Source organism: Urocampus carinirostris, chromosome 20 (assembly GCF_059441175.1).
Source record: "Urocampus carinirostris isolate Australia breed hairy pipefish chromosome 20, RoL_Ucar_1.0, whole genome shotgun sequence".
NCBI classification, from domain to species: Eukaryota; Metazoa; Chordata; class Actinopteri; order Syngnathiformes; family Syngnathidae; genus Urocampus; species Urocampus carinirostris.
The window spans coordinates 14,476,047-14,500,069 of NC_142368.1; the positions used below are offsets into that span (position 1 = coordinate 14,476,047).

A 24,023-nucleotide genomic window follows, 5' to 3' on the forward strand; every position below is an offset into this window, starting at 1 on the left:
AAAGTCAAGGTTAAAATGTATGCATTGTAATCAAAACAATAGTCCAAAGTTCTATGCACGTTTTTGCCAAAAGTTGAATGAAAAAATACACTAGCGTTTAAAAAGTTTGGGGTAGCTTAGAAATGTCCTCATTTTTAAAGGAAATGACTGGGGTCTTTTTTTCAATGAAGACAACACGAAACGAATCAGAAAACAGGCACGATACATTGTTTACATAGTAACATAATTTAATGGCAAATGTCCGTTTTAACTAAATATCTACATAGGCTTAAAGGCCCATTTTCAGGAACCAGCAGTGTTCTAATGCTTCATTGCGTTTGCTTATTGTGTTAAAAGGCTGATGGATGTTTAGATAACCCTTGTGCAATTATGTTAGCACTTCTGAAAACAGTTTAGCTGGTTAGAAAAGCTACAAACTGACTTTCTTTTTAGTATCGGGGGCATTACATGTATGAGTGCGATTAAACTTTCGAATGGCCAGAAAACATGAACTTTGGTGTGGAACAACAGTCTAGAAATTGCCAAGAAACTAAGGATCTTCTAAAAGGGTGTGTTCTTCTCCCTTCATAGAACAACACAAGTAGGCTCTAACCAGAGTAGAAAGAGAAGTGGAAGGCATAACCAAGCAAAAGGACACGAACATTAAAGTCTCTACTTTGAGATATAGACGCCTTACAGGTCCTCAAGCAGCTTCAATAAATACATCCCGCAAAACACCAGTGTCAAATTCCACAGTGATGAGGCGACTTCGAGATGCCTTCAGGGCAGATCGGCCAACAAAAGGAAGATTCACATGGGCAATAGAACACAAACATTGGACAACTCATTTGATAAATGAAAGTGGGACTTTTTCATGTAAAACACAAAATTGGGTGACCCTAAACTTTTGAACGGTAGTATAGGTTAAAAAAGAATGACTCCACAAATAACTTTTCTGGAAAAAATTGCTACTTATCAAACGAACAAGAATCAGCGTCATCTTCTGCATGATGTCAAGTCACTTTATTGGCCTTCTCCTGTACAAATGAACATCCTACAGGTCATGATCACATACAGTCACAACGACAATGCCCACCGGGGCAGCGAGCAAACAAAATTTGTCATTTTGAAACAAAATATTGGTGTAAGATTTTTAAGTGTAATTCATTGCACGTCACTAGTTTAAAATACTTAAAAGCAACTACTTTTTTTTATTTTTTTTTATTTTAGCTTTGGGTAACCACATTTCTCAATCAATCCAATATAACATTAAAATCAGTGATGATTCGAGAATGAGAATTATGAAACTATTCTAAAGCATGTACAGTAAATTCCGGACGACAGAGCCCGCCTGATTAAAAGCCGCATTTATAAAATTTTTGAATGAAACTATTTTGTCTTTGCTGCTCAATATTTTTCTTTGCTGTTAATGCTATTGCATTACATTTCATTGTATTACTGTTATGGTGCAATATTATTACATTGTACTATGATTACAATTTAGGCCAGTTTTTAAGAGATACTTTGTAATTTTATCACACTATTTTTCCAGGACACTATTTTATTTTTCCAAGTCTTTAAAACATATTCACCCCGGAGTGCCGTGTCTAATATTATCGCATACAATGTTGATATCAATGACAAAGACAATTTAATTCAATTGAAGTCATTTCAAACCCCATGTTATAATCTTTGCCAAAACAGACTTATTTTTCCTCTAAAAGAGCATCATAAATGTTTTCAGACATCACCATGGTGTTTGGTATTTGGAGGTAATGAGTCGTGGATATGGCCAGCTGACCGTTTCTAAACATTAAAAATGATCGACCACGTTTGATACTAAGCGCCGTTTTCCTCCAAAAAGTACCTCCAATATTTGACTGATTTGAAATAACATAAGTTGTGATTATATATACAATTTTATTGGACCTCTGTCAATTACTCATATATTTTATTGGTCTCATGTAGCTGGGCAAAATGTTTTTGCAGCCACAAAAAAAAAAGGCTGCAAAAAAGTAGTGGCTTGTAATCCGGAATTTACAGTATTTAATATATTTTCAAAAGGTTGCACACGCGAGATAGATCAAAACAAATTGGAGACAGGCATCCATTCCGTCAGTCAAACTTCACTTTTTGACACTAATAGAAATTTTTAAATTCGGTTCAGATTGCACGCAACATCAGACATTTAACTGACCTGCGCGATCCAAGCCAGAGTTCTTCAGCAGCTCATTTATCCGCTAGCCTGACAAATAGTTCGATGAGGCAGAAAAGGTCGTGAGATGTCCTCCAACGCGGGGGAGGTCTTGCAGTCTCCCCAATATGGGAAATCAGTCATTGTCTTAATTTTTTATTAGGTCCAAGAGCAGGTTTGCTGGTTGGCGGTTAGTTGAAGCCCAAGCCTGATCCTTTTGGTCTCTGCAGGGCCCGGATGGGCTCAGTCATTCCCCTCCCGTCGGGGCCCAAACCAGCGCCCGGGGTCCATCCCATGCTCTGTAACATGCGGTTGCCCAAGTTGGTGTCGGGAATGGGAGGGACGTTCTCGCCCACCACCCCTGAAGAAAACCGGATGACAGTATGGTTAATTGAGGGGTTTTCTGACATCTAGACATTCCTCACACTAGGGTCGGATTATTTTGGCAGTGTATTGCAAACAAATCCTGCCTCATGGGCAGACAGTTATCCTCATTTTTAAAGTATTATTTTTGTTCTTGTTAAACAAAGGTTCAAAGGGCAGTGTGTTTTAATCCACCACTAGATTTCGACGTTTTGAGTCGTGCTCTCAAAAACGAGTGCTAAGCAGCCCAATGAAAAATACAACCCAAGTAGATTTGATCATTGTCATTTTGTAATTTTCCTCCCCGTCACTGCATTTGCATTTTCGAGTAAAAGAGCCATTTAGAGTGCGCAAAGGCTTTCATTTTTGGGGGTACCTGTAACAGCAAGATGGCAAATATGTTCGTATACTTTTGCTTATCATTTTAAAAGATTTATTTTTAATTAATGAAGTTTTTTTTTTCACCTCTAAGAGACAATAAATAATGCACCATGTCCCTTTAAAATGAGCAAAAATGTTGCAAAAATTTAAATGAGAAAATGATTTGCTAAAAATAATAAAATATGAATTTAATTATTAGGGGTTCACCAATTCATTAGTCACCACATGTATCAGCCCCAATTCCATGATTTTAGCACCATTAGAAGATAAACCAATCTGTTTGTCTAGTCTCAATCTGTCTGAATTAATTGATTAAAGTTCTTTCTTTAACTTTTTGAAAACGCAGAATTTTCATATTGCATTGTATATTATTATTACAATTAGTAAGTAACGTATTAATGTGTTTTGTGTTTGCTGATGAGTGAAGCGCATAATTCACTTGCCTCTTGGTAGAGGGTGATAGTGAGACCAAGGATTCTGATTTGGAGCACACCTCAGAAATAGTGATAGTATGAGCAGTTAAGCCATCTAGCCATTTTTCTTCTACTTGCATGCATGGACCTTTTCGCGTATTCTATTATATACATTTTATACAAAAGTAGAAGCGCAAGTTAAGGTAAGAAAATAAAACTTATTTTCAATGCTAGTTTATATACTTATTTCTCGCTCAGCCAATCATATGATGTATAATATGTAGGTTCCCCAATTTGATATCTGACTGTTCCTCAGCAGACACAAATCTTAACCCTAAAAATGTTTGTGATATTGAGTTTGATCACTGTTTAATGATTAAAACAATGAGATGGTGAAAGTGTGCAGTGCCTGTAACAGAAAAAAAGGATAATTAGAAAAAAACAAAGAAAAAAAATAAGATTGTTAGGTTTGTATCTTTGAACTAATCAGGGATCAGCCATAAAATTGCTATGGGTGCGCTGGACTGGGCCTGTCTCATCTAGTTATAATAATTCAGTTGTTAGCAATGGGCAAGATAGATGTGACGTTCATTTAAAAGGAAAGGTTTGTCTGTCCTGAAAAGATTGTAGTCATTTTGTTCGATCCCTTCCTGGAAGTTGGGTCAAAAGAGAGCCGCTTATTACGCCTTTTAATCCTCACTTTATTTGCACGCAGGGCTGGGTTAAGCCGCCCACTACTTTACACACTTGAGGGCTAAGTTCCAGGCGGGCCCTGGCCAAAACTTTTCACATTTGTCAGCCACCTGCACTGTACGGCTTTGAGATGTGGGCCAGCGAGGCTGATGAGCTTATCCGACATCTCTGCAACGGACAGCTGAGTCTGGTCCGGCAAAGCTCTGTTGATTTTGTTTTTTAAATCCTCACTGTGTTGCCCTGACCAGAATTAAACGAGAATAAATAGGGTATGGTTGAAAAAAATTACTTTATGTAAATGAAATCAAAACTGAAATCAAGAAAAAAAACGGGGGGGTTTTGATGTGCATCCAAGTACCTGATGGCGCAGTGAAACCGAGTGGGGCGGCTTTCCGCCTACGCTTGACGTCCCCCATGCACAGAGAACCGAGGTGCCCGCTCGTCTGTCTGCCAAAACAGATATGAAATATGAAGTGGGCAAAATTCAGCAAATGGGAAGAGTGTAAAAAGTGAACAGGTTAAATGGCCTTACCTGTTAGCCGTTTTAACCGAACAGGTCCTACGATGGCCTCGTTCCGTCCGGGGGTCCCAGTGTAACTGAAGTAAAAGTCAGATTACATTTGAACCACTGCAGACAACACCAGTACATACTTGAATGTTTCTTTTTTTATAATGTATACTGCAAAAAAATAAATAAATAAAGATAATAATTAATGGAAAAAGTGTAAATTCTTGATTTGATTTTATTCAAATAGAAAAAAGTAGAAAATATGAAGCAAAAAAAAGGTTAATTTCAAGTATTTATTATTTTACAAAATTATCAAAGGTAAATACAACGAAAATATATTTATATTATAACATACATATTTATTTGCATAAAATTCTAAAGATATATTAGAAAATGCACGAATTAAGCAAAACGATCTGATATGACAGACAGATGCATTATAAAATTTTAAATATTTTACTTATCATTATGAACATATTGGAATAGCAATTATCTTTATTTCAATAAAAATCCTTATTAAAATGATCTTAAATTCAAATATCACTTCAAAATACATCAAGAAATACATTAAGAAAAACAAAATCAGTGTAGCAGACGACAGATACATTTTATTACGTTTCTTCTTTGACTAATAATTATATCATATAGTAAAATATTTACTTTACTATTTAAATAAAGGTTAAAATAATAAAGAAGTATTGCTCTTTTTATTTGAGTTTATTTTTGTCACTTTTTGGGGGGACCAATTTAATGGCGTTAATCCTTGTGAAATAATATTTAATGGTGTCCTTCTTATACTAGTGATTTGTTTTCAACATTTAGGTTTTTACTGCTTTCAAATGCATGTTTTTAGGAAGATTTTCAAAAAACAAAAATCATCTTTTTGCAGTACCATTTTGATTTTCAACAATTGTAGTGGTTTTGACAAATGAAGAAAAACTGTATTATCAAAAGCTTATCGAAGTAAAGAAAATGAACAAAAATGTCTTCCATTACCGATCTTCTGGTATGAAATCTATTTGGCTTACCTGTCCATGTTCCCTCCTTGAGCTTGAGCTAAACCACGCCCTGTTGAGAGTAACATTTCAGCCAAAATTGCCAAATAAAGCTGCATTTTCTAAAACCTTTTAACTCACTCCTGACTGTCGTCAAAGCCCTGACCGCTGCTTCCTTGCAGCCCATCGTCACATGGCCTCTGGTGTCCGTGGAGTCGGCTGAGTCGGGCCTGAAACCCTGATTGCAAAAAGAACAGCTGTTGAACAAAAGTATCCTCATAGTGAAATTTAATAGATACCCCCCCAGGGCTGCATGATTAGCTGAAATCTAATCGATATCGCCATGTGACGTAGTGCAATAGTATAACTGCAAAACACTCAAGAATTTATAGTTCCAGTGTGTTATTTAATTGATGGAGTGTGTCATTTAATTGATGGAGTGTTTGGGCAACAAGAAATCTCGCATATCGGGGTTTAACAGCACCGGCCAATCAGAAGCAGGTTTTAATGGCACCAGCCAATGAAGCGGGGCAAAGTTTGCAAGACGTGTGTGCGTGACTTTGATGGGCTGATGTAGGCGCTGAATCATGCCAACTTGTAACTTTAGCAGCTCGTTACATTGAAAATTGATTCATTAAATCAAACTCAGAGGAAAGTTAGAAGAGCGCAAAGAAAAGCTGATCATCAGCAGGTGCTGTCCGGATTTTTAGTGCATCTGGGAATTGACTGAGGCAGCATCGAAAGGGAAAGCTAACCGCTAGGCTCATAACTCTTAAACAAACACAGCCAAACTTGGCTAGTCAACGCCTGATCCATTACCAATGAACCGGACGACTTGGAGCTACAAATCTTGGAAAACCGCTACATTTGCTCCTCTTAATCCGTATCATACTCTTAATCAGTATCTTAATCATTAGAGACCTTGCATAAGTCGGGGTTACCCATCACTAGCGTGTAGCTCTCTAAATCGCTTTATTACACTGAAACGAGTATCCCTCCAATATCGTTGAACTTTAGTTTAATGACAATAAAGAACTTTTATTCAAGTGCAATTCGGTTTTTACTTGTAGATTTATAGTTAATTTGTTGCAGTTGTATACTCTCATAAGATAGTAACATCATCTCGAGGTAAGTTTGCATGTCACTACGTTTTTCCCCCCAAAAATAAATTGAGAACAGAAATGCACTTATTTTTTTAAATCGAAAATTGCATTGAAATTGCAATACAGGTCTGAAAATTCGCATTTAGGTTTTTTCCAAAATCGTCAAACCCTACATCTCAATACAGTTATCGCTGGTTTACTGCTTCGCATATTTTAAATTGTCTTTAGTGTCATTAATATCAACATATTGTTCATTATGCAGAGCACAGAGAAAATGCTGCACAAGGCGTATTGTGTGTATGTGTCTGTATTGTGTGGGCGTGACCGTCTGTGCGCGCGACTGTGATGGGCTGGTGTACGATGTGAGTCAAGTTAATGGGTCCAGCCAAAAAAAAATGGGACCAGCTAGCTTCTAACGGCTCTTTACATTGAAAAGAAAATTAGCAATTAAATCGTACACTGAGGAAAGTCAGAAGAGCGCAGAGAAATGGTAATCACCAGCGGGTGTTCTGTGGATTGGTATCCCATCGGGGAATCAACCAAGGCGGTGTCGGGAAAGAAAGCAATAGAAAAGCTGCCTAGTGCTACAGCTAGGTTAGTAACTCTCTTAAGCCACCCTGGCCGAACTAGTCACAAATGCCAGATCTATTACAACTCGTGGGAAAATCGCTACATTTGGGACAGTTGCATTTTTATCATCGCAGGGCCTCGATGCTAGCATGCAGCTAGCCAGACGCACTCTAAATGGCTCTTTTACTCTAAAAGGAGAAGTTCTCCAATTGTGTTGTACCTTTTTTGTAATGACAATTAAGACGCTTTATTCAACAGCATTCAACTTTTATTTGTAAATCTATAGTTTGCATTTTGTATACCGTCAGTGCCCTACTTACGAACGAGAGGTTCCGGACGATCGTTCGTAATTTGAATTTGTTTGCAAGTTGTTTCAGTGCTATATTTTGAATGTTTAAGGTTTATATAAGTATGTTTAAGGCTTATATAAGTATGTCTAAGGTTTATATAATTATGTTTAAGGCTTGCATACGTAACATGTATTGTTTTGTACTAAAAAAATAAACATTTCATAAAATATTATGCTCTATAAAGATCAAGTTCAGTTTAACTTTTGCAAGAGGTCCTTCTCTGTGGCCGAAAAAAAGAGTTCCGATCATTCAACGCATCAAGTTTTCCTAATCCACTTTCATTTTAAAAGAAACGGCTCGCCTCTTCTTTACACTTTACACCAACCATATTGAATGGACGCACGTGATGCATTCACCCATCCATTATTTGCACCGCTTATCCTCAGTAGGGTCTCACTCACTCATTCACACACCTAATTTGGACCGGCCAATTAACCTGACATGCATATTTTTGGAATGTGGAAGGAAACTGGAGTGCCCGGAGGAAACCCACGCAAGCACGGGGAGAACATGCAAACTCTACACAGGAAGGTTCAATGCACGACATATTGAACAAAAAAAACGTCAAAGTTCTGAGCGCGCTGGAGATTCAGTACACGTAGCACTGTATGTTTACACACGAACTAGGGCGTAGAAGCCGGATTTCTTCTTTGGGGTGGATGCTGGGTGACCTCTCACAGCGCCACCACACGCCAGTACCGGCGGAAAGAAGCACTACAGTAATGTCCTGTACTCAGAAAAAGGTGCACACAATACAAAATCTAACATACAGCAATTTCCGGATATTTTTCGACATCCTAAAAAACGTATCGAACGTTTTATTTAAGTCGAATGGTCGTAAATAGGGGAGCGTCTGTACCGTCAATCGGTAATGACGTCATCCTGAGTTAAGTTTGCCCCTTGGTGGCTTTCATGAAGGGGCGACACTATTGAGCGTAATTTCACTTTTTGCAGGTGGTTCTGCTCCATAATAACTGAAATAACCGAGGGATATCTATATTAAATCAAAGTTTACGGTAACTGATTCATGACTGATTCAATGGCATCCCTGCTGGTCGAATTTAAAACAGAGGGCAACATTTCTCTTCGAGCTCATACCTCTTCTTGCTTCGGGGGTCATTATGGGAAAGGAGCCCGTGAGGATATTGTTGAAGACAGGGTCGTTCAGGTCCAGCTCTTCAGCACCTGCGTCCCTCTCCCACCAGGGGATGACGCCCGCCACGCCGCACGCTCCACCGCTGCCAGAGCCGGGTTCACCCTCGCAGAACCAATCGCTCTGCTCGTCATCACCTACGAGTAGTTGGTGTTGTTGAATTTCTTGGACACCTTTTCCATGTAGAGTAAAGCTACAGTGTGCAGTTGAAACAAAATCTGCTTTATTTACCTTGGCGGCCTTCGTCGTTAGTGTAGAGACCGCCATCGCTGCTGTTACTCACACTGCTGGTCTCACTAAGACACAAAGGGGGAACAAAATTACTTTCTTTGGAAAATGAAAAGACAACTAGATACAAAACTGTGAGCTGCCTATTGTGCTTAATAAAAGCACCCAACTTACAAAACAAAGTGATAGCTTTTGTTTAATATATGTATTTGGTCATGGTATTCATATATTGTTTTATTTTCAGTAATCACTTATTCTTTCAATTATTTTATCTTATTATTTATTTAAAATGAATGTACTTCATGGTGTACAATGATATTATTAAGCCTGTATGTGTTGAACCTCACTTAACTTTTTTGAATCTGTATGTTATTTTTCTTTTTGTAAATCAGGTCAAGAGCTGACAAGCGCAAAACTTTTCGATTGAGGACCGAGTCTTGGAAAAGAGGAATGTTGCAAGGCCTACTTTGACATCGAATTATTGAATTGATTAGACTAAAATGCAGAAATCAAGCAATCTTTGTTTTGAAAAGAAAAAACATATATTTTTGTCTCGGTTATTTCTCATTTTTGCATTGCAAACAATAACAGGTGTGTACTAAGCTGAGCGTTATAAAAATGTACTTGAGACTCTACAGCAAATTCAGTGACGCCCATAGACGTCAAAACTGCATTGTTTTTTTTCGGTAGGCTGACCATAAATTAGTTTATATTCATAAATCTCATCTACCCAATCGGATTTACCCAAAAAAAAGGGAAGTCATTAAGTCATGGCAAAGTCTGAGTCATTGTTGTGCCCTTGTAAATTGTGCCATAAGAATACTCATACTATACATCCTCATCTCTTTAGAAAACAGCAAATAATTACAAGCTTCGTGAGGAGAAAGATCATGCACGCTACAGCAAGCATCTGTCATTACTGAGAGCATCCTCAACATGATCCTTGTTGACATGCTCACATTTTTTGCATTGCAATGCAAAGTTCTCAAAGAAGGAAGAGTGAGTGAGTGAGTTAGTGAGCAAAGGTGATAGTGGTTACATTTTGCTTGTCAATGTTAAAAATCATGTAACTGGGTTTTCATATTTGCATTTATTTCTTGTTCCAAAAGCTCAGGTCCCTTAAAGAACAAAGATGCTTATTTTTTTGTGCTTTGTAAAAAAAAATGTATACATTTGCAGGTGCACAGCATACGTGTGTATGTATTTTGTTTGTTATTTGACAAACACTGACTTTTTTGTGCACTCTTTTCTTATTTGTCAAAAAACGTTCAATTTTTGAATAAAGAGGAAATCATCATTATTGTTATTATTTTTATCCGATTCATCGATTAATCATTTATTAAAACAATCGTTAGTTGCAGCCCTAAATTTTGAGACACGCGCAAATAAACTCTTCTTTTTTCATCTTTTGGGGGGGTTTGGGTAGGCGTTTTGACTCTACTAGAAGTTTTACCACCATTATTGTGCTCCACTGAAATTTTTTTTTTTAAAACCGCAAGGACCAGCATGGCATTTCTCTCTAGCACCCCTCCCAGCCCTTTTTCCTCAAACCTAATGTGTTCTGCCCCAAACAAAGCTGATAAAAGTAAAAAGAAAAAAAGATAATGCGGCATAGACAATACAGTTTGTGCTTTTTTAACTCAGTTGGGTATTGTTAACACATACTTAATAGAGAGAATATTTAACTTAACTTTTTAAGGACACCTGAAACGACACACCTCACTTTTAAAAAACAAATATATGAAGAATATTTAAAAGTTGTAAAATAATTTCAATGTTGTATTTTTTTGTTTTGTTTGATTCAGTAAATGAATTTTTGTAAATGTAGTAAATATTTATGAAACATTTTGTACAGGGCAATGTTCCTAGAGATTTATTTAATGAAATAAGTATGTCGAGGCCGATTCTCCAGGACAGTGAAATGTGCAAACACTAACCACCTTTCGCTCATATCCTCATCGGAGCCCTTGTGATCCTCCAGCTCCATCTTGTCCTTGCATCCTTCCACCAAAGAGGAGATAGGTTCCTCACTTTCCACCACCACTCCTTCATCGGCAGCCTCCGCTCCCAACCTGTTGGGCACCACCTTCCTCTTCTTCATTTTGTTCTTCCCACTCACTGGCAGCGGTGGACCAGCCCCTCCGCATACCTCCATAGCCACTCGGCCCTCCCCGGAGCTCTGCCGGTTTTGTCCTGAACCGGCCAAGCGAGCCTTAGGCACAAATGGTGGAGCAGGCATTATGGCACAGGACGAAGCGGGCGGTAAGGGGGGATCCACGGCCATTCGCTTGACTTTGCGCCGTCGCCTGAGGCTGCGTGTTCCCTCGGCGGACCCCAAGATGCCCTGGTCATCCAGCCACAGAGGCCGCTTACTCCTGCCGGGATCGGATGTCTGCGGAGTGCGACGTTTAGGGCCCAGCTGCTCATCAGAGTCGCTGTTATCACGTGCATTGTTGGTGGTAGTGGACACGCCTCCAGTGCTGCCCCGGTAGTCCTGGGTACAGAAATTGTGTGTGAATGGTTGAGTGTGAAGCACATAGTAAAGCGCTTTGGGAGGTCTTCAGTGACTTGAAAAGCGCTACAGAAGTTAGACCAATTACCATTTAAGCGAAAAACGTTTGCGGGAAGAACACATTTGTTGCGTGTTGTTTGACCAGGTAACCTGGCATTACCAGCAATTTTGCCATGTCTTTTGGTTTATTTCTGACCGGTTTTGCGTTTATCATTGTAGCCACAGCCACTTTTCGTTGTTGGTTCCCAGCTAGTCTGGCTGCTGACTGCGTGTTTTTGGTCACTTAGCCCATCATTAGCGCAAAACCTGAACGGCCCTGGTTAGCCCCCCGATGGCGGCTCTCCTTGTCTTTTTTTGTTTGTTCGCCCTTGGTTGTACCATTACTGCATCAACCTGTGATGGAACACCTAGGCCTTCTCCACAAAAACTACCAAAACATTGCCTAAAACACTTTAACCTGTATGACCAATTATCACGTTAAACAATATGGCAACTGGCTAGCTAGGGTCCTGGTGTTCCTTTAATGATGTTACAACTCAAGATGACAAAGAGACAAAGACATGCTGGAAATAATTGAGTTATAGCGATGAAATAAATGTCAGTGTTCTGGTTTGCCCGCGTCCCTGCGTCCTAGACGCATCATTTTTGCTGGGGACGCCTAGTCTCAAATAAAAGTCCGTCCCTGGGACGCAACCTTTTTGCCACAAAATTTTCATTATTACCCGATTACATTTTTTTTTAAACAAAGATTTACCGCACTCCAAACTTTTCGTCAGGCAGATCCGGCAGATGTTGTTTTGGTCTCGCGGTTCGAGCTTTCGTCTGCACGCCGATCTCGAGTTGTGTAGTGAAAGGTCCGTCTCTTTTTAGAGAACTGGATTTTTCGGCTCAACTCATTCAAGAGAGTCGGCTCTCAAACGGCTCACTTGCTTTGATGCATTATATTATGAATTATGATGTTGTATAAAGAAGTTAAGAGAAAAAGGAAGAATAAAAGGAGAAAATGAAAAAAAGACAGGTTTGTGGTTATCCCTTTAATCAGCATATTACCAACAATAATTTGATGCAGAAAATGAATTCATAATTTGATGATTAAAACTGAATGAATATATAGATTTTTATTATATATCTGTCACCGATTTACGATTTCAACCTCGATAACACAAAATTTTGGGGACCCATAGATCTCTGTTGGGACCCATAGATTTTTGAGCATGCGAGTCCCTGTGACCCATCACTTTTCAGAGGTAAAATGAAAAATGAAATGTACATTGATCTTATGGAAAATACATGTACTATTTCCTCATATTTTGCATGATTAGAAATTTAGGATTACACTTAAAGTAGAATTACCTTGTGCTCCTCCACGCTGGACTCCGAACCCTCGCTGACATGGCCCGTCTCCCAGGGCGGGTGAGGGTTGTCGGAGCGCCGTTTGCGGCCCCGGCGCTTTCTGGCTTGTCTCTTCAGCAGGCAGCCCACAGTCAACGCATGGTCCCCGCCATCGCCGAAGCCGCCACGCGCCGCCTGCTCCGAGCTCTCCTCCAGGGCTGACACCAGATCATGGACTAGTTCGTCCATTGTCCGGCGAAAATGCCTGAGGGAAGATAATTGAATGCATATTTTATAAATATTATATTACAGCCAGTGTTCCCTCTAAGCTGCGCGCGTGCACAATTGCGCACTGCACGCACAATTGCGCACTGCTCGCACATTCTCAGCGCACAAGAAAATCTAGCCAGCGCACAAAAATCTCTTTAGGTCGTTTTTGCTTCTTTAATCCCAACATGAGCAAATATTATGTACAATTATGCACAAAAAGACTTAAAGGAATGGGGGAATAGAACAAAAAAGAAAAAAATACCAAAGTGAAAAAGTTGTGAAAAACTGAGAAAAAAGAAACAAAAGGATGAGAAAAAAGAAGGAAAAATTCAGAAAAAAGCCAGAAAAAAAGAAAAGACAGAAACAAAGGGAAAAAGGTAAATAAAGGACAAAAAGAAAAAAGTAACAGATAGGAAAAAGTAAACACAATGAGATTTTTTTTAAAGGAATTTTTAAAAAAGTAGAAAAGAAACACGGAAAAAAAGAGGAAAAATTTTGTATTGCATTCAAATAATTTCCAATTATATCAAGCGAATCTTGTTGCCAACATTGTACTTCCACTAAAAAATGTGATTAAGTACAGTTCTGTATCTTACAACCGACTAAATAAGCCCCCAAAAATGTTAATATTATGCAACAAAATATGTCAGGAAATGAAAATAAATGGATATCTGGTGAAAGAATTGTAAGAACAAACGACATTTATAGGCCATACAACCTTTGCACTATTAAATGAGTCAATTCATTCAAAAGAGAAAAATAATTTTGCATTGCCGGAAACTCAGCAAAATGTAACTCGATGTCAAGTTTTGGACATGTTTGATAATGAATTATCTTGCCACACTTGGGATTATGGTTGCTCACTGTTGTTTCAAGCGTTGCTCACCAACTTTGTGTGAACGCTCAGACCGTGTAAAATTACAGGGAACATTGATTACAGCCCAATTTGAGTGTCGGGTTTTCAACTCATGTCCACTGTGCTTGATGTGCTCAACACTTGGCTAAAAGCAGCTTGTGAATGAATGTGTGAAAAAAATATTTTTTGCCAGTTGGGAAGAAACTGTTTGCAAAATGAAAATAAACCACTTGAGCTTATTATGTTTCTTTTTCATCTATACATCAAGCCTTGTGTTTTCCTGATCGGGAAAGCAAAAATACATTCAAATTCAAAACAGCTTTCACTTCAGTGGAAAAAATAAATAAGTCTTACACCATTGGCAGAAAAGGTTGCTTATGAGATGATGAGAGATGAGACTATTATTTTAAAAGCCTCTCTCCATCTCTATACTGAAGCCATATCCCACTACTAGTGGAGGGTGGCTAGAGTAAAGACACACTTTCAATCACCAAACATTCAGCCCCCGCTCTTTCTAGATCCGACATTTTTTAAGATTGCTGCAGCTGAATGTTATTGTACTATTCTTCCTCACGGCATTTTCAACATTATTATTATTGTAACCAATTTTTCTATGCACTCAGTTGCAATTATTCTTTGCAGATTCTTACTGAGAGTCTTTTCTTTTTTCTCTTCAAAGTCTTTATATTACATGTTTTACCCAGGAGTGCCAGGTCTAATCTCATTGCATACAATGTTTCACAACGTTGATATCAATGACAATAAAGACAATTCTTATCGAAATGCAGAAAGAAAATACATCCTTAGAACGAGTCGTTACCTTATCTAGCGTTTTACAAACATTTTTATCCAGCAGACTGTTGCGCTTATCAAAATGTGTATTTTTACTGGGAAAAAAAAGGAAAAATATCAAATAAAAAATTATATTTAAAATAAGCAACGTCTTCTGCCAATGGTTAAGATTTCTAACAGTGTTTTTTTTATATATTTGCATCTTCAGGAATCTGCAGATGATAAAATATGTCAAGTCACATCTATTGTATGGCCGCTTTATCAAGGAAAACATCAAAGTGCCGCACACGCCCACAGTTAAAGGTAGTTACAATTTTCGTTTGATCTCATCAAGTCCAGTCATGTTTATTTGTGACGCCCTTAATCACAAAGATTCTCAAAGGGCTGCAAAGACCACAGATTATTGCAAACTACAGACTATTATTACACCATCCCCTGATCTATAACCTACATGAGGGCAAGGAAAAACCCCAAAACCTTAGTCAAGTCATGTTTATTTGTATAGCCCTTAATCACAAAGAGTCTCAAAGGGCTGCACAAACCACCTTCTATTGCAAACTACAGACTATTATGACAACATCCCCTGATCTAAAACCTACATGAGGGCAGGAAAAACTACAAAGTAAGTACATGTACTCAGTTTGATGCATTAGAGAGATTCACTGTTTTTTTTCAAGGTACATTAGAAGGTTAGGCTGTCTGGAATGCATCAGATGATTTTGATAACAGAAATCTTGTGAGTGCTGACGGGAGAAGGCCAGACGCACAAGGACGTCGGGCATTGTTTTGGTAAACGCTCTGCTGATATGAGTTTTTTAAACATCGCGACGCACTTCGGCGAGGAGGTGGTGAAGCTGGCACCTGGCATGCCCATGGGTGGAGTCGGCACTCCCATGGAAGAAACCGACACGCCAGCTGGTGAAAAGACGTGGGCGGAAGATCGATCGCGGGGGACAATCGAGAGAGAGGCTCGACGAAGAGCGACACTAACTCGGCTAATTCGATGGAATTCACTTAGTTGAATACTTTAAGAAAATAAATCTGCCCCGTGCGGTCTCTTGTTCATTTTTCCATAAAGAAAAGAGCATGCAGGGCAGCACGGCGGCGCAGTGGTTAGCGCGTGTGCGGCACAGTTCTAAGGTCTTGGGAACCTCCTGTGTGGGTTCAAACCCAGCCACCCCACTTTCTGTGTGGAGTTTGTATGTTCTCCCCGTGCTTGCGTGGGTTTCCTCAGGGCACTCCGGTTTCCTCCCACATTCCAAAGACATGCATTTCAGGTGGATTGGTCGGTCCAAATTATCCCTAGGTGTGAATGAGCAAGCGAGTGGTCTGTCCCTGTGTGCCTTGCGATTGGCTGGCAACCAGTTCAGGGTGTCCCCTGCCCACTGCCCGATGATTGCTGGGATGGGCTCCAGCACCCCCGCGACCCTACTGAGGATAAGCGGTGCAGCTAATGAGATGAGATGAGAAACGAGCATGCATTGTTAGGCCAATATAAGTTGTGTTTGGTTAATGGAGTCAGATAACTCATTTGAAAAATTTGGTAAACGTTACATTTGTAATATATTTAATTCCTAACAAGGTCTGTCTTGTACGTTAACGCACTATTTGATTTGACAACATTAATCGAGTGGGATCGGTTGTCGATTCCCAAACGACTTTTTAGCTTGAAGAAGTAGAACCACGAAAATGAAAATTTCACGTTTCTGCGTAAATATCATCAGAAAACGAGGCAGTGTGAGGTACTTACGGGAAAATCTCTTAACTACGCCATCTTTGTTTGTCGTGATTTATTTACCCGAGGGGAAAAAAAAAATCAACTTATTATTAGCTTGGGATGCTAACATCAGTCGTAGTCACCAGTTGCTTACTTCTAACTCTTTGACAACCACGTCAAGATAATAAATAGACAATATAACGCTAAATAATATAAACTTACGTTCATTAGTCGCCTTGAGTAAAGAAGCAAAGCAAACACGACGACGAAAAAAGAAGCTAGGATGCTAACATGCTAACATGAAGGCACCGGTTAGCTATAGCCGACTGCTGCTTTTAGCGTCTGACGGCAACAATTTCTTTTTCCTTTTTTTTCCCCCTCGCCTCAATAAAATGACGACCTACCAGCCGTTCCCCGCTTTGCTGATGCCTTTTCGGTGAGTCGCACGGAACATTAAAGCCACCGAATGCCGTGCACCTTTAACCAGAAATGACGAAAGGACATTGAAACATCACAAGCACCATTCTGACACAAAAGCGATTTCGGCAGGAGAGACAAGACTCAACTTAGCGATAGGTACTGAGGCCTTCACTTACCCTGGGAGACTTGGCTACTCGCTTTAATTGCTGTTAAAAGTGTCGAGAAAATTTGTTCAAACCTCACATTCTTTATTTGCTGTTAATAGTGTCAAAAAAATTGTTCAAAACAAAAACAAACAAAAAAAAAAAACTCGCGGAGAAGTCGATTCAATTCAACTTACAGAACGACTATTGTATGGCCCCTTCAAAAATTGTTCAAATCTCATATTGTTAGAATATGATCGAATGAAATTGTGAATGTATTAAATTGCTGTTAAAAGTGTCGATAAAACCTCATATTGTTGGAATATGATACAATGAAATTGTGAATGTGTTTAATTGCTGTTAAAAGTATCGAGAAAAATTGTTCAAACCTCACATTGTTTATCTGCTGTTAAAAGTGTCAATAAAATTGTTCAAAAAAAAAAACTTTATTCAGTAAAATCGATGTTCAATTTACAGGGAATAAAAAAGGCATAAAGTTACACACACGGCGTGTTATAAATGTCGACAAAAATTGTTCAAACGTCATCTCATCTCATCTCATTAGCTGCACCGCTTATCCTCAGTAGGGTCACGGGGGTGCTGGAGCCCATCCCAGCAATCATCGGGCAGTGGGCAGGGGACACCCTGAACTGGTTGCCAGCCAATCGGAGGGCACACGGGGACAGACAACTCGCTCGCTCATTCACACCTAGGGACAATTTGGACTGGCCAATCCACCTGAAATGCATGTCTTGTGGGAGGAAAAAGGAGTGCCCGGAGGAAACTCACACAAGCATGGGGAGAACATGCAAACTCCGCACAGGAAGGTTGGTCTCTGGATTTGAACCCACACAGGAGGTTCCCTAGACCTTAGAACTGTGCCGCACACGCCCTAACCACTCCGTTCAAACGTGATTTTGTTAGAAAATGATATAACGAAATTGTGAATATGCTTAATTGCTGTTAAAAGTCTCGAGAAAAATTGTTCAAACCTCACATTGTTTATTTGCTGTTAAAAGTGTCGATAAAATTGTTCCCAAAAAAAACTTTATTCAGTAGAATCGATGTTCAATTTACAGGGAACAAAAAAGGTATAAAGTTACACACGCGGCGTTCCACGATCAATCAAAAATGACGACGTACCAGTTTTTCAATAACACGAACTGGTATTTTACACAATTTCAACTGGATTTTACTTCTCTGACGCACAGGCGGCAGTGGCTCAGGAGGTAGAGCGCTCGTCTTGGGATCAAGAGATCACAGTTCGAATCCCGGCTCCTCCGTGTTACATGTCGAAGTGTCCTTGGGTAAGACACTGAACTGAACCCCTAATGCCCCCAATAAGCAGGTTAGCGCCTTATATGGCTGCATGGCCGCTATTGGAAAATGTGTAGCACACTGTAAATTGCTTTGGGAAGTCAGCTTTCACTGTTTTACCCCTGCCGCATCATACGGGTGCCCTGCCCATCCCTTAAAACGCATCCAAACATCCTACTATCTTTTTACGACTAAAATGTGGAAATACCACATAAAATTACTTCAGACACACTATGAAAATTTTACCAAAATAAAACTACGGTAACAACAAAATAGCCAGTGCTTGGAACATTTTAACTATTTGAGAGGACAGGAAGTCATGGTACACTTCTTAATCCAACACAGAAGCTCTATGCAGGAAAGGTCAAAGCCTACTGTACTTCCTCAGAAGTATATTCCTTTTATTTTATTATTGTTTTATTTTCAACACAAGGATACTGCTGGAATTGTGAATTTCCCGACGGGGATGAATAAAGTATCTATCTATCTATCTATCTATCTATCTATCCGTCTGTCCGTCTAACTATCTATCTTAATCATAATCATGTACGTGAATTTAAATTAAACAAAAGAAAACACAGGAAAGAGGAGTTCTTTTAACGGATACTTGAGCGTGTAATATTGTGTTTCAAATGATAAAAAATGCGTTTTTATGATTATGATTATTTAAATTATGACACGTACTTAAGGAAGTCACATGCAAGGACAATGTTTAACCACTGAGTGTCAGTGTTACTTAACAGTCATTCACTCAATCTCCAAATACTTGTCCTCATAAGGCTGGCGGTGGTGCTGGAGCCCATCCCAGCAGACTTTGGTAGTAGGCACCAAAGTATTATCTATTTGACTATAAGGGATTTAATATAATACAAATTACATTTGCTGAATGCAGTGGGGATTTTTCACAGGGAAGGCTTGGGGTCAGTGTGGCCTGGACAAGAATGATGTTTACAGAAAAACAAGAACGAGGACAAGGGTTGACGTGGGAAAAGGAGACAAAGTTTCTGATAAGCTTTCTTGTTGTGAGTCCTTCAAACATGGCGGCGTCTTTTGGCGTGGAGGTGGCGACTAGGTGGAAGCCACGTGAGGAGTCGGCCAGGGGAGGAGTCAGCACGCCCCATGGGGGGTGGCCGATGCCCCGACGTGTCAAAAAGACGGAAGACGGAAAGAGACAAGACGGGAGCAAGGCACTGCGAAGACTAATTAGATTTAAGAAAATAAATCTGCCCCCGTGTGAAAATGCCTGTCTCTTGTCAATATGTTTCCCTAAAAATAAGAAAAGAGCATGCATTGTTAGGAGAATAAAGTTTGTGTTTGGTTAATGGAGTCAGATAACTAATTCGAACTATTTAGTAAACGCTACATTTGTAATATAGTTTTTTTCCCTAACAGCAGACATCCCCCAACTAAAAATAACTTCAGCCCAGGTGTGTGGAGAGCTGAGAAGGCTACGAACCAGCAAGGCAGCTGGTCCGGATGGAGTATCCCCCCGACTGCTGAAAGCCTGTGCGTCTGAGCTGGGAGACCCACTACAGCGCATCTTCAACCTGAGCCTTGAACAGGGGAGGGTCCCTCAGCTGTGGAAAACATCCTGCATCATCCCAGTCCCAAAGAAATCAAGACCTGAGGAACTCAACGACTTCAGGCCGGTCGCCCTGACATCTCATGTGATGAAGACCATGGAGCGGCTGCTGCTGCACCACCTGAGGCTACAGGTCCGTCACGCCATCGACCCACTGCAATTTGCTTACCAGGAGAAGGTGGGAGTGGAGGATGCTATAGTATACATGTTACACCGATCCCTCTCTCACCTGGATAGGGCGAAGGGGGCTGTGAGGATTACATTTTTGGACTTCTCCAGTGCTTTCAATACCATACAGCCTCTGCTACTGAGTAGGAAACTGACAGAGATGGGAGTTAGCTCACACCTTGTAGAATGGATTACTGACTACCTGACAGGCAGACCCCAGTATGTGAAACAGGGGGGCTGTACATCGGACACTGTGGTGAGCAGCACAGGATCTCCGCAGGGGACCGTTCTCTCTCCGTTCCTATTCACTCTATATACATCGGACTTTAAGTACAACTCTGAGTCCTGCGATGTGCAAAAGTTTGCCGACGACACTGCGATCGTGGGATGTATCAGAAACGGGCAGGAGGAGGAGTACAGGACATTGATTCAGGACTTTGTCCGATGGAGCGACGCAAACCACCTGCACCTAAACACCACCAAGACCAGAAAGATGGTGGTGGACTTCAGGCGAACCAGAACTCACCCGGTTCCTGTAACCATCAAGGGAGAATGTGTAGAATTCGTCCAGACCTACAAATACCTGGGTGTGCAGCTGGACAACAAACTGGACTGGACTGCCAACACAGAAGCTCTATGTAGGAAAGGGCAAGGCCGACTTTACTTCCTCAGAAGGCTGGCCTCCTTCAACATCTGCAAAAAGCTCCTGAAAATATTCTATGAGACAGTAGTGGCAAGCGCCCTCTTCTATGCGGCAGCGTGTTGGGGAGGCAGCGTCAAGAAGAAGGATGCCTCTCGTCTCAATAAACTGGCTAGGAAAGCGAGCTCTGTTGTAGGCAAAGAGCTGGACAGCCTAACAACAGTAGCTGAGAGACGAGCACTGAAAAAGCTGAGGTCAATCATGGACAATCCATCGCATCCACTACACAGCATTATCTCCAGACAGAAGAGCAGTTTCAGCGACAGACTGCTGTCACTGTCTTGTACTACGGACAGACTGAAGAGATCTTTTCTTCCTCATGCCATGAGGCTCTTTAACTCCACCCGGCAGAGTTAAGGCCCACATTAAACCACACCACCTACATTGGATATTACCGAATCTTACTGCAATATGTATTCTGTGTAGCACTATTTAGTTACTCTATATAACACGCTACAGTGGGCATTTGCACGTCACACTGGGTATTTGTATATTGTATTCTTTTGGCTTTATTATTGTACTGTTCTCAGCTCAGGGATGCTGCTGGAAATGTGAATTTCCCTTCGGGGATGAATAAAGTATCTATCTATCTATCTATCTATCTATCTGATTGCCTACCAATAGCAGGGCACACAGAGACAATCATTCACACGTACACTAGTTCCTAGGAAAATTTTCAACTCACCAATTATCTTGCATGAATGTTTTGGAACTCATGAGGAAACCAGAGTGCCCAGAGAAAACCCACCTAGGTATGAGGCGAACATGCAAACTCCATACAGAGAGACTAGTAGATAGATTTGGCAACTTCCCCCCCCCCCCCCAAAAAAAAAAAAACCCCCGAAAGATTTTTTTCACAAATCAAACGTTTGCTTTATTCCGATTTCGCAATCTTCGTTCGGTTTGAAAATTTCGGCATTTCGATTCGTTTGGCAATTTTCATACTCGGCAGCCAATCGGAAGCCTGCATCGAATAACTTTGTGCATCCGGACTTTCCCGAGCATTATAAGGTCGTGCGTTTGCATATCATTTTCCAAAGTAGACGCACAGAGAACACAAGAAAAATGGATAAGTGGTTAGGAATCAAGCCAAAACCTTAGCCCCGGAAGAAAGATTCAAAAGAAGCTAACACAATTTATGATGCTACAAACCGTACACAGACATTAAAAGCACTGTGGAAAGAGGAGTTTGCGTAGCTTGTAGCAGACGACGCAACGCAAGCATTGCATGAATGAAAACGAGTAAAAACAGGTACATACTCAGTGTTCTGGTTTGCCGGCGTCCCTGCGTCCTAGACACATCATTTTTGCTAGGGACGCATCGTCTCAAATCAACGTGGGTCCCCGGGACGCAACTTTTTTGACACAATATTGTCATTTTTATCCGATTACTTTTTTTTTTAACAAAGATTTACCGCACTTCAAACGTTTCGTCAGGCAGATCCGCCATTGTTGTTTTGGTCTCGCAGTTCGAGTTTTCGTCTGCACGTCGATCTCGGCAAACGAGATCTCGTTGGTCCGTCTCTTTTTAGAGAACCGTCTTTTTCGGCTCAACTCATTAAAGAGAGCTGGCTCTCCAACGGCTCACATGCTTTGATGCATTATGTTACGAATAATTATGTTCTATAGAGAAGTTAAGAAAAAATATAAAAGGAGAAAATTAAAAAAGACAGGTTTGTAGTTTGAAGTTTAATCAGTATATTACCAAAAATAATCTAATGCAGAAAATGAATTCATAATTTGAATAAGAAAATGTATTATTCTACTTATTTATATTTGCATGTATTTTTTCCTTCGACAGTGAACGTCCAAGCTACTTAATTTTTGAAGATTTTTTTATAATAAACCTCATTCATGTCGAGCAAGACAGTTAGTATTAGGTGAAAATCGACACAAAATTGGTCATTTCTTCAGTGTCAGTAATAAGTCGAAAGTGCTAACAACGGAAATAATTCCGGCACAAAAAAACTGCGGAGAAATTCTTCGGAAGATCACGGAGGCAAGGAAAACACGTGTGTTGAAGCGAACGATTCGACGAAAGATAATAAACAAAAGAATACTCCTAGCAAGAAAAGGACTCTTCTGCCAAAAAGGACTCAATTATATTCCTGGTGACGCTACGAGGAGGATGATAATGGATTGGACCTTGAGAAGGCATTACAACTGTGGCCGGACAGCAAACTACAAAGAATATATGAACTGAAAAATCTGAAGTGTTAACTGCTGATTTGGATTACCAATAAACTGTGATGATTAAAACTAAATTAATATATAAATTTATATGATATATTTGTCGCAGATTTACGATTTCAACATCGATAACACTAAATTTTGGGGAGCCATATGTAACGGGTGTAATAATAACTTTTATTTTATTGAAATTCCTGCTAAAATATGTGTATAGTTTTTGGTAAATGTCCTGCAATGCTGAGTCCAACAGTGCCATCTGCTGGTATGGGGTGGGGCTTGGTTTTGGCTTCTAACATGTGACCAGGAGGCGGGGTTTTGTCAGTTTAACCAGAGTACTACAAAGGTAAGACATATCTTTTGGTGCTCCACAAAATAAGTTAATTTTAAACATTATAACCCCAGCTGACAAATCTCTCACCATGCATAGTAATGTGATTGATATTGTCAAGCTGTTTTGATTTATTTTCGTTTTGTTTCTGTTTTACTAAATATTAACTCCCCTTGTAGAGATCAAAGAGATCAAACCCAGCAGAAAAAGCTAATGTTGTGACTCATCCATTTGCAGGTAAATTGTACCCATTTTTATACTCATTATTGTTTTTATTCCTATTTTTTCATATACATTAAAAAAGGATGATGTTGGTTAAAATTCAGAGTAAAGAAAAACATGTTGAATTCATTGTAAACGTTAAAAATCCACTATACGATCTCTTGTTAAAAGTATCTTGTTAAAATGCAAAGATTTATAAATGTATTGTGATATTCTAAAATGTATTTTCTGTAAAGTGAAAAGACAGCTCTTTGATATGCTTTGTTGTCAGTTTAACCAGAGTACTACAAAGAGATCAAAGAGATCAAACCCAGCAGAAAAAGCTAATGTTGTGACTCATCCATTTGCAGAACTGTAATAATAAAAACCTCATCATCCAGTCCAGCGTGAATGTGGATCTTTGGTGGGACACGTACAGCGCGGTTACACATAGATCTCTGTTGGGACCCATAGATCTTTAAGCATGCGAGTCCCCGGGACCCATCACTTTTCACAGCTAAAATGAAAACTTCATATTAATGGCAGATGGAAAACATGTCATATA

The 24,023-nt window shown here is 39.8% G+C and overlaps 1 protein-coding gene across 5 annotated transcripts; it reads right to left on the bottom strand.

Moving 5' to 3' along the window:
* Nucleotides 1–980: 980 nt before the first annotated feature.
* gpatch2 (G patch domain containing 2) lies at nucleotides 981–16,990 on the bottom strand. 5 transcript variants are annotated; one of them, XM_088325299.1, is made up of 11 exons: nucleotides 16,814–16,990; nucleotides 12,796–13,039; nucleotides 10,871–11,424; nucleotides 8,934–8,998; nucleotides 8,648–8,839; nucleotides 5,668–5,764; nucleotides 5,560–5,599; nucleotides 4,556–4,620; nucleotides 4,382–4,470; nucleotides 4,134–4,263; nucleotides 981–2,534 (listed from the first exon to the last, which is right to left on the bottom strand). In XM_088325299.1, the coding sequence occupies exons 1-11, from the start codon at nucleotides 16,861–16,863 to the stop codon at nucleotides 2,417–2,419; spliced, it is 1,644 nt and encodes a 547-aa protein (XP_088181425.1). In that variant the 5' UTR covers nucleotides 16,864–16,990; the 3' UTR covers nucleotides 981–2,416. The 5 variants fall into 5 exon arrangements, with proteins under 5 accessions (XP_088181425.1, XP_088181424.1, XP_088181426.1 ...); XM_088325298.1 differs by having other exon boundaries at nucleotides 10,868–11,424; XM_088325300.1 differs by lacking the exon at nucleotides 16,814–16,990 and adding an exon at nucleotides 16,632–16,792 and having other exon boundaries at nucleotides 10,868–11,424.
* Between the last annotated feature and the right edge of the window lie 7,033 nt (nucleotides 16,991–24,023).

Bases quoted from the DNA above. Each gene is read 5' to 3' on its own strand.
- gpatch2 (XM_088325298.1), bottom strand. From the start codon at position 16,863: ATGTTCCGTGCGACTCACCGAAAAGGCATCAGCAAAGCGGGGAACGGC. The intron at 11,425-12,795 runs GTAATTCTACTT...TTCTGTACCCAG, and splicing joins CCAGCGTGGAGGAGCACAAG to GACTACCGGGGCAGCACTGG. The intron at 4,621-5,559 runs GTAAGCCAAATA...CTTTTACTTCAG, and splicing joins CAAGGAGGGAACATGGACAG to TTACACTGGGACCCCCGGAC.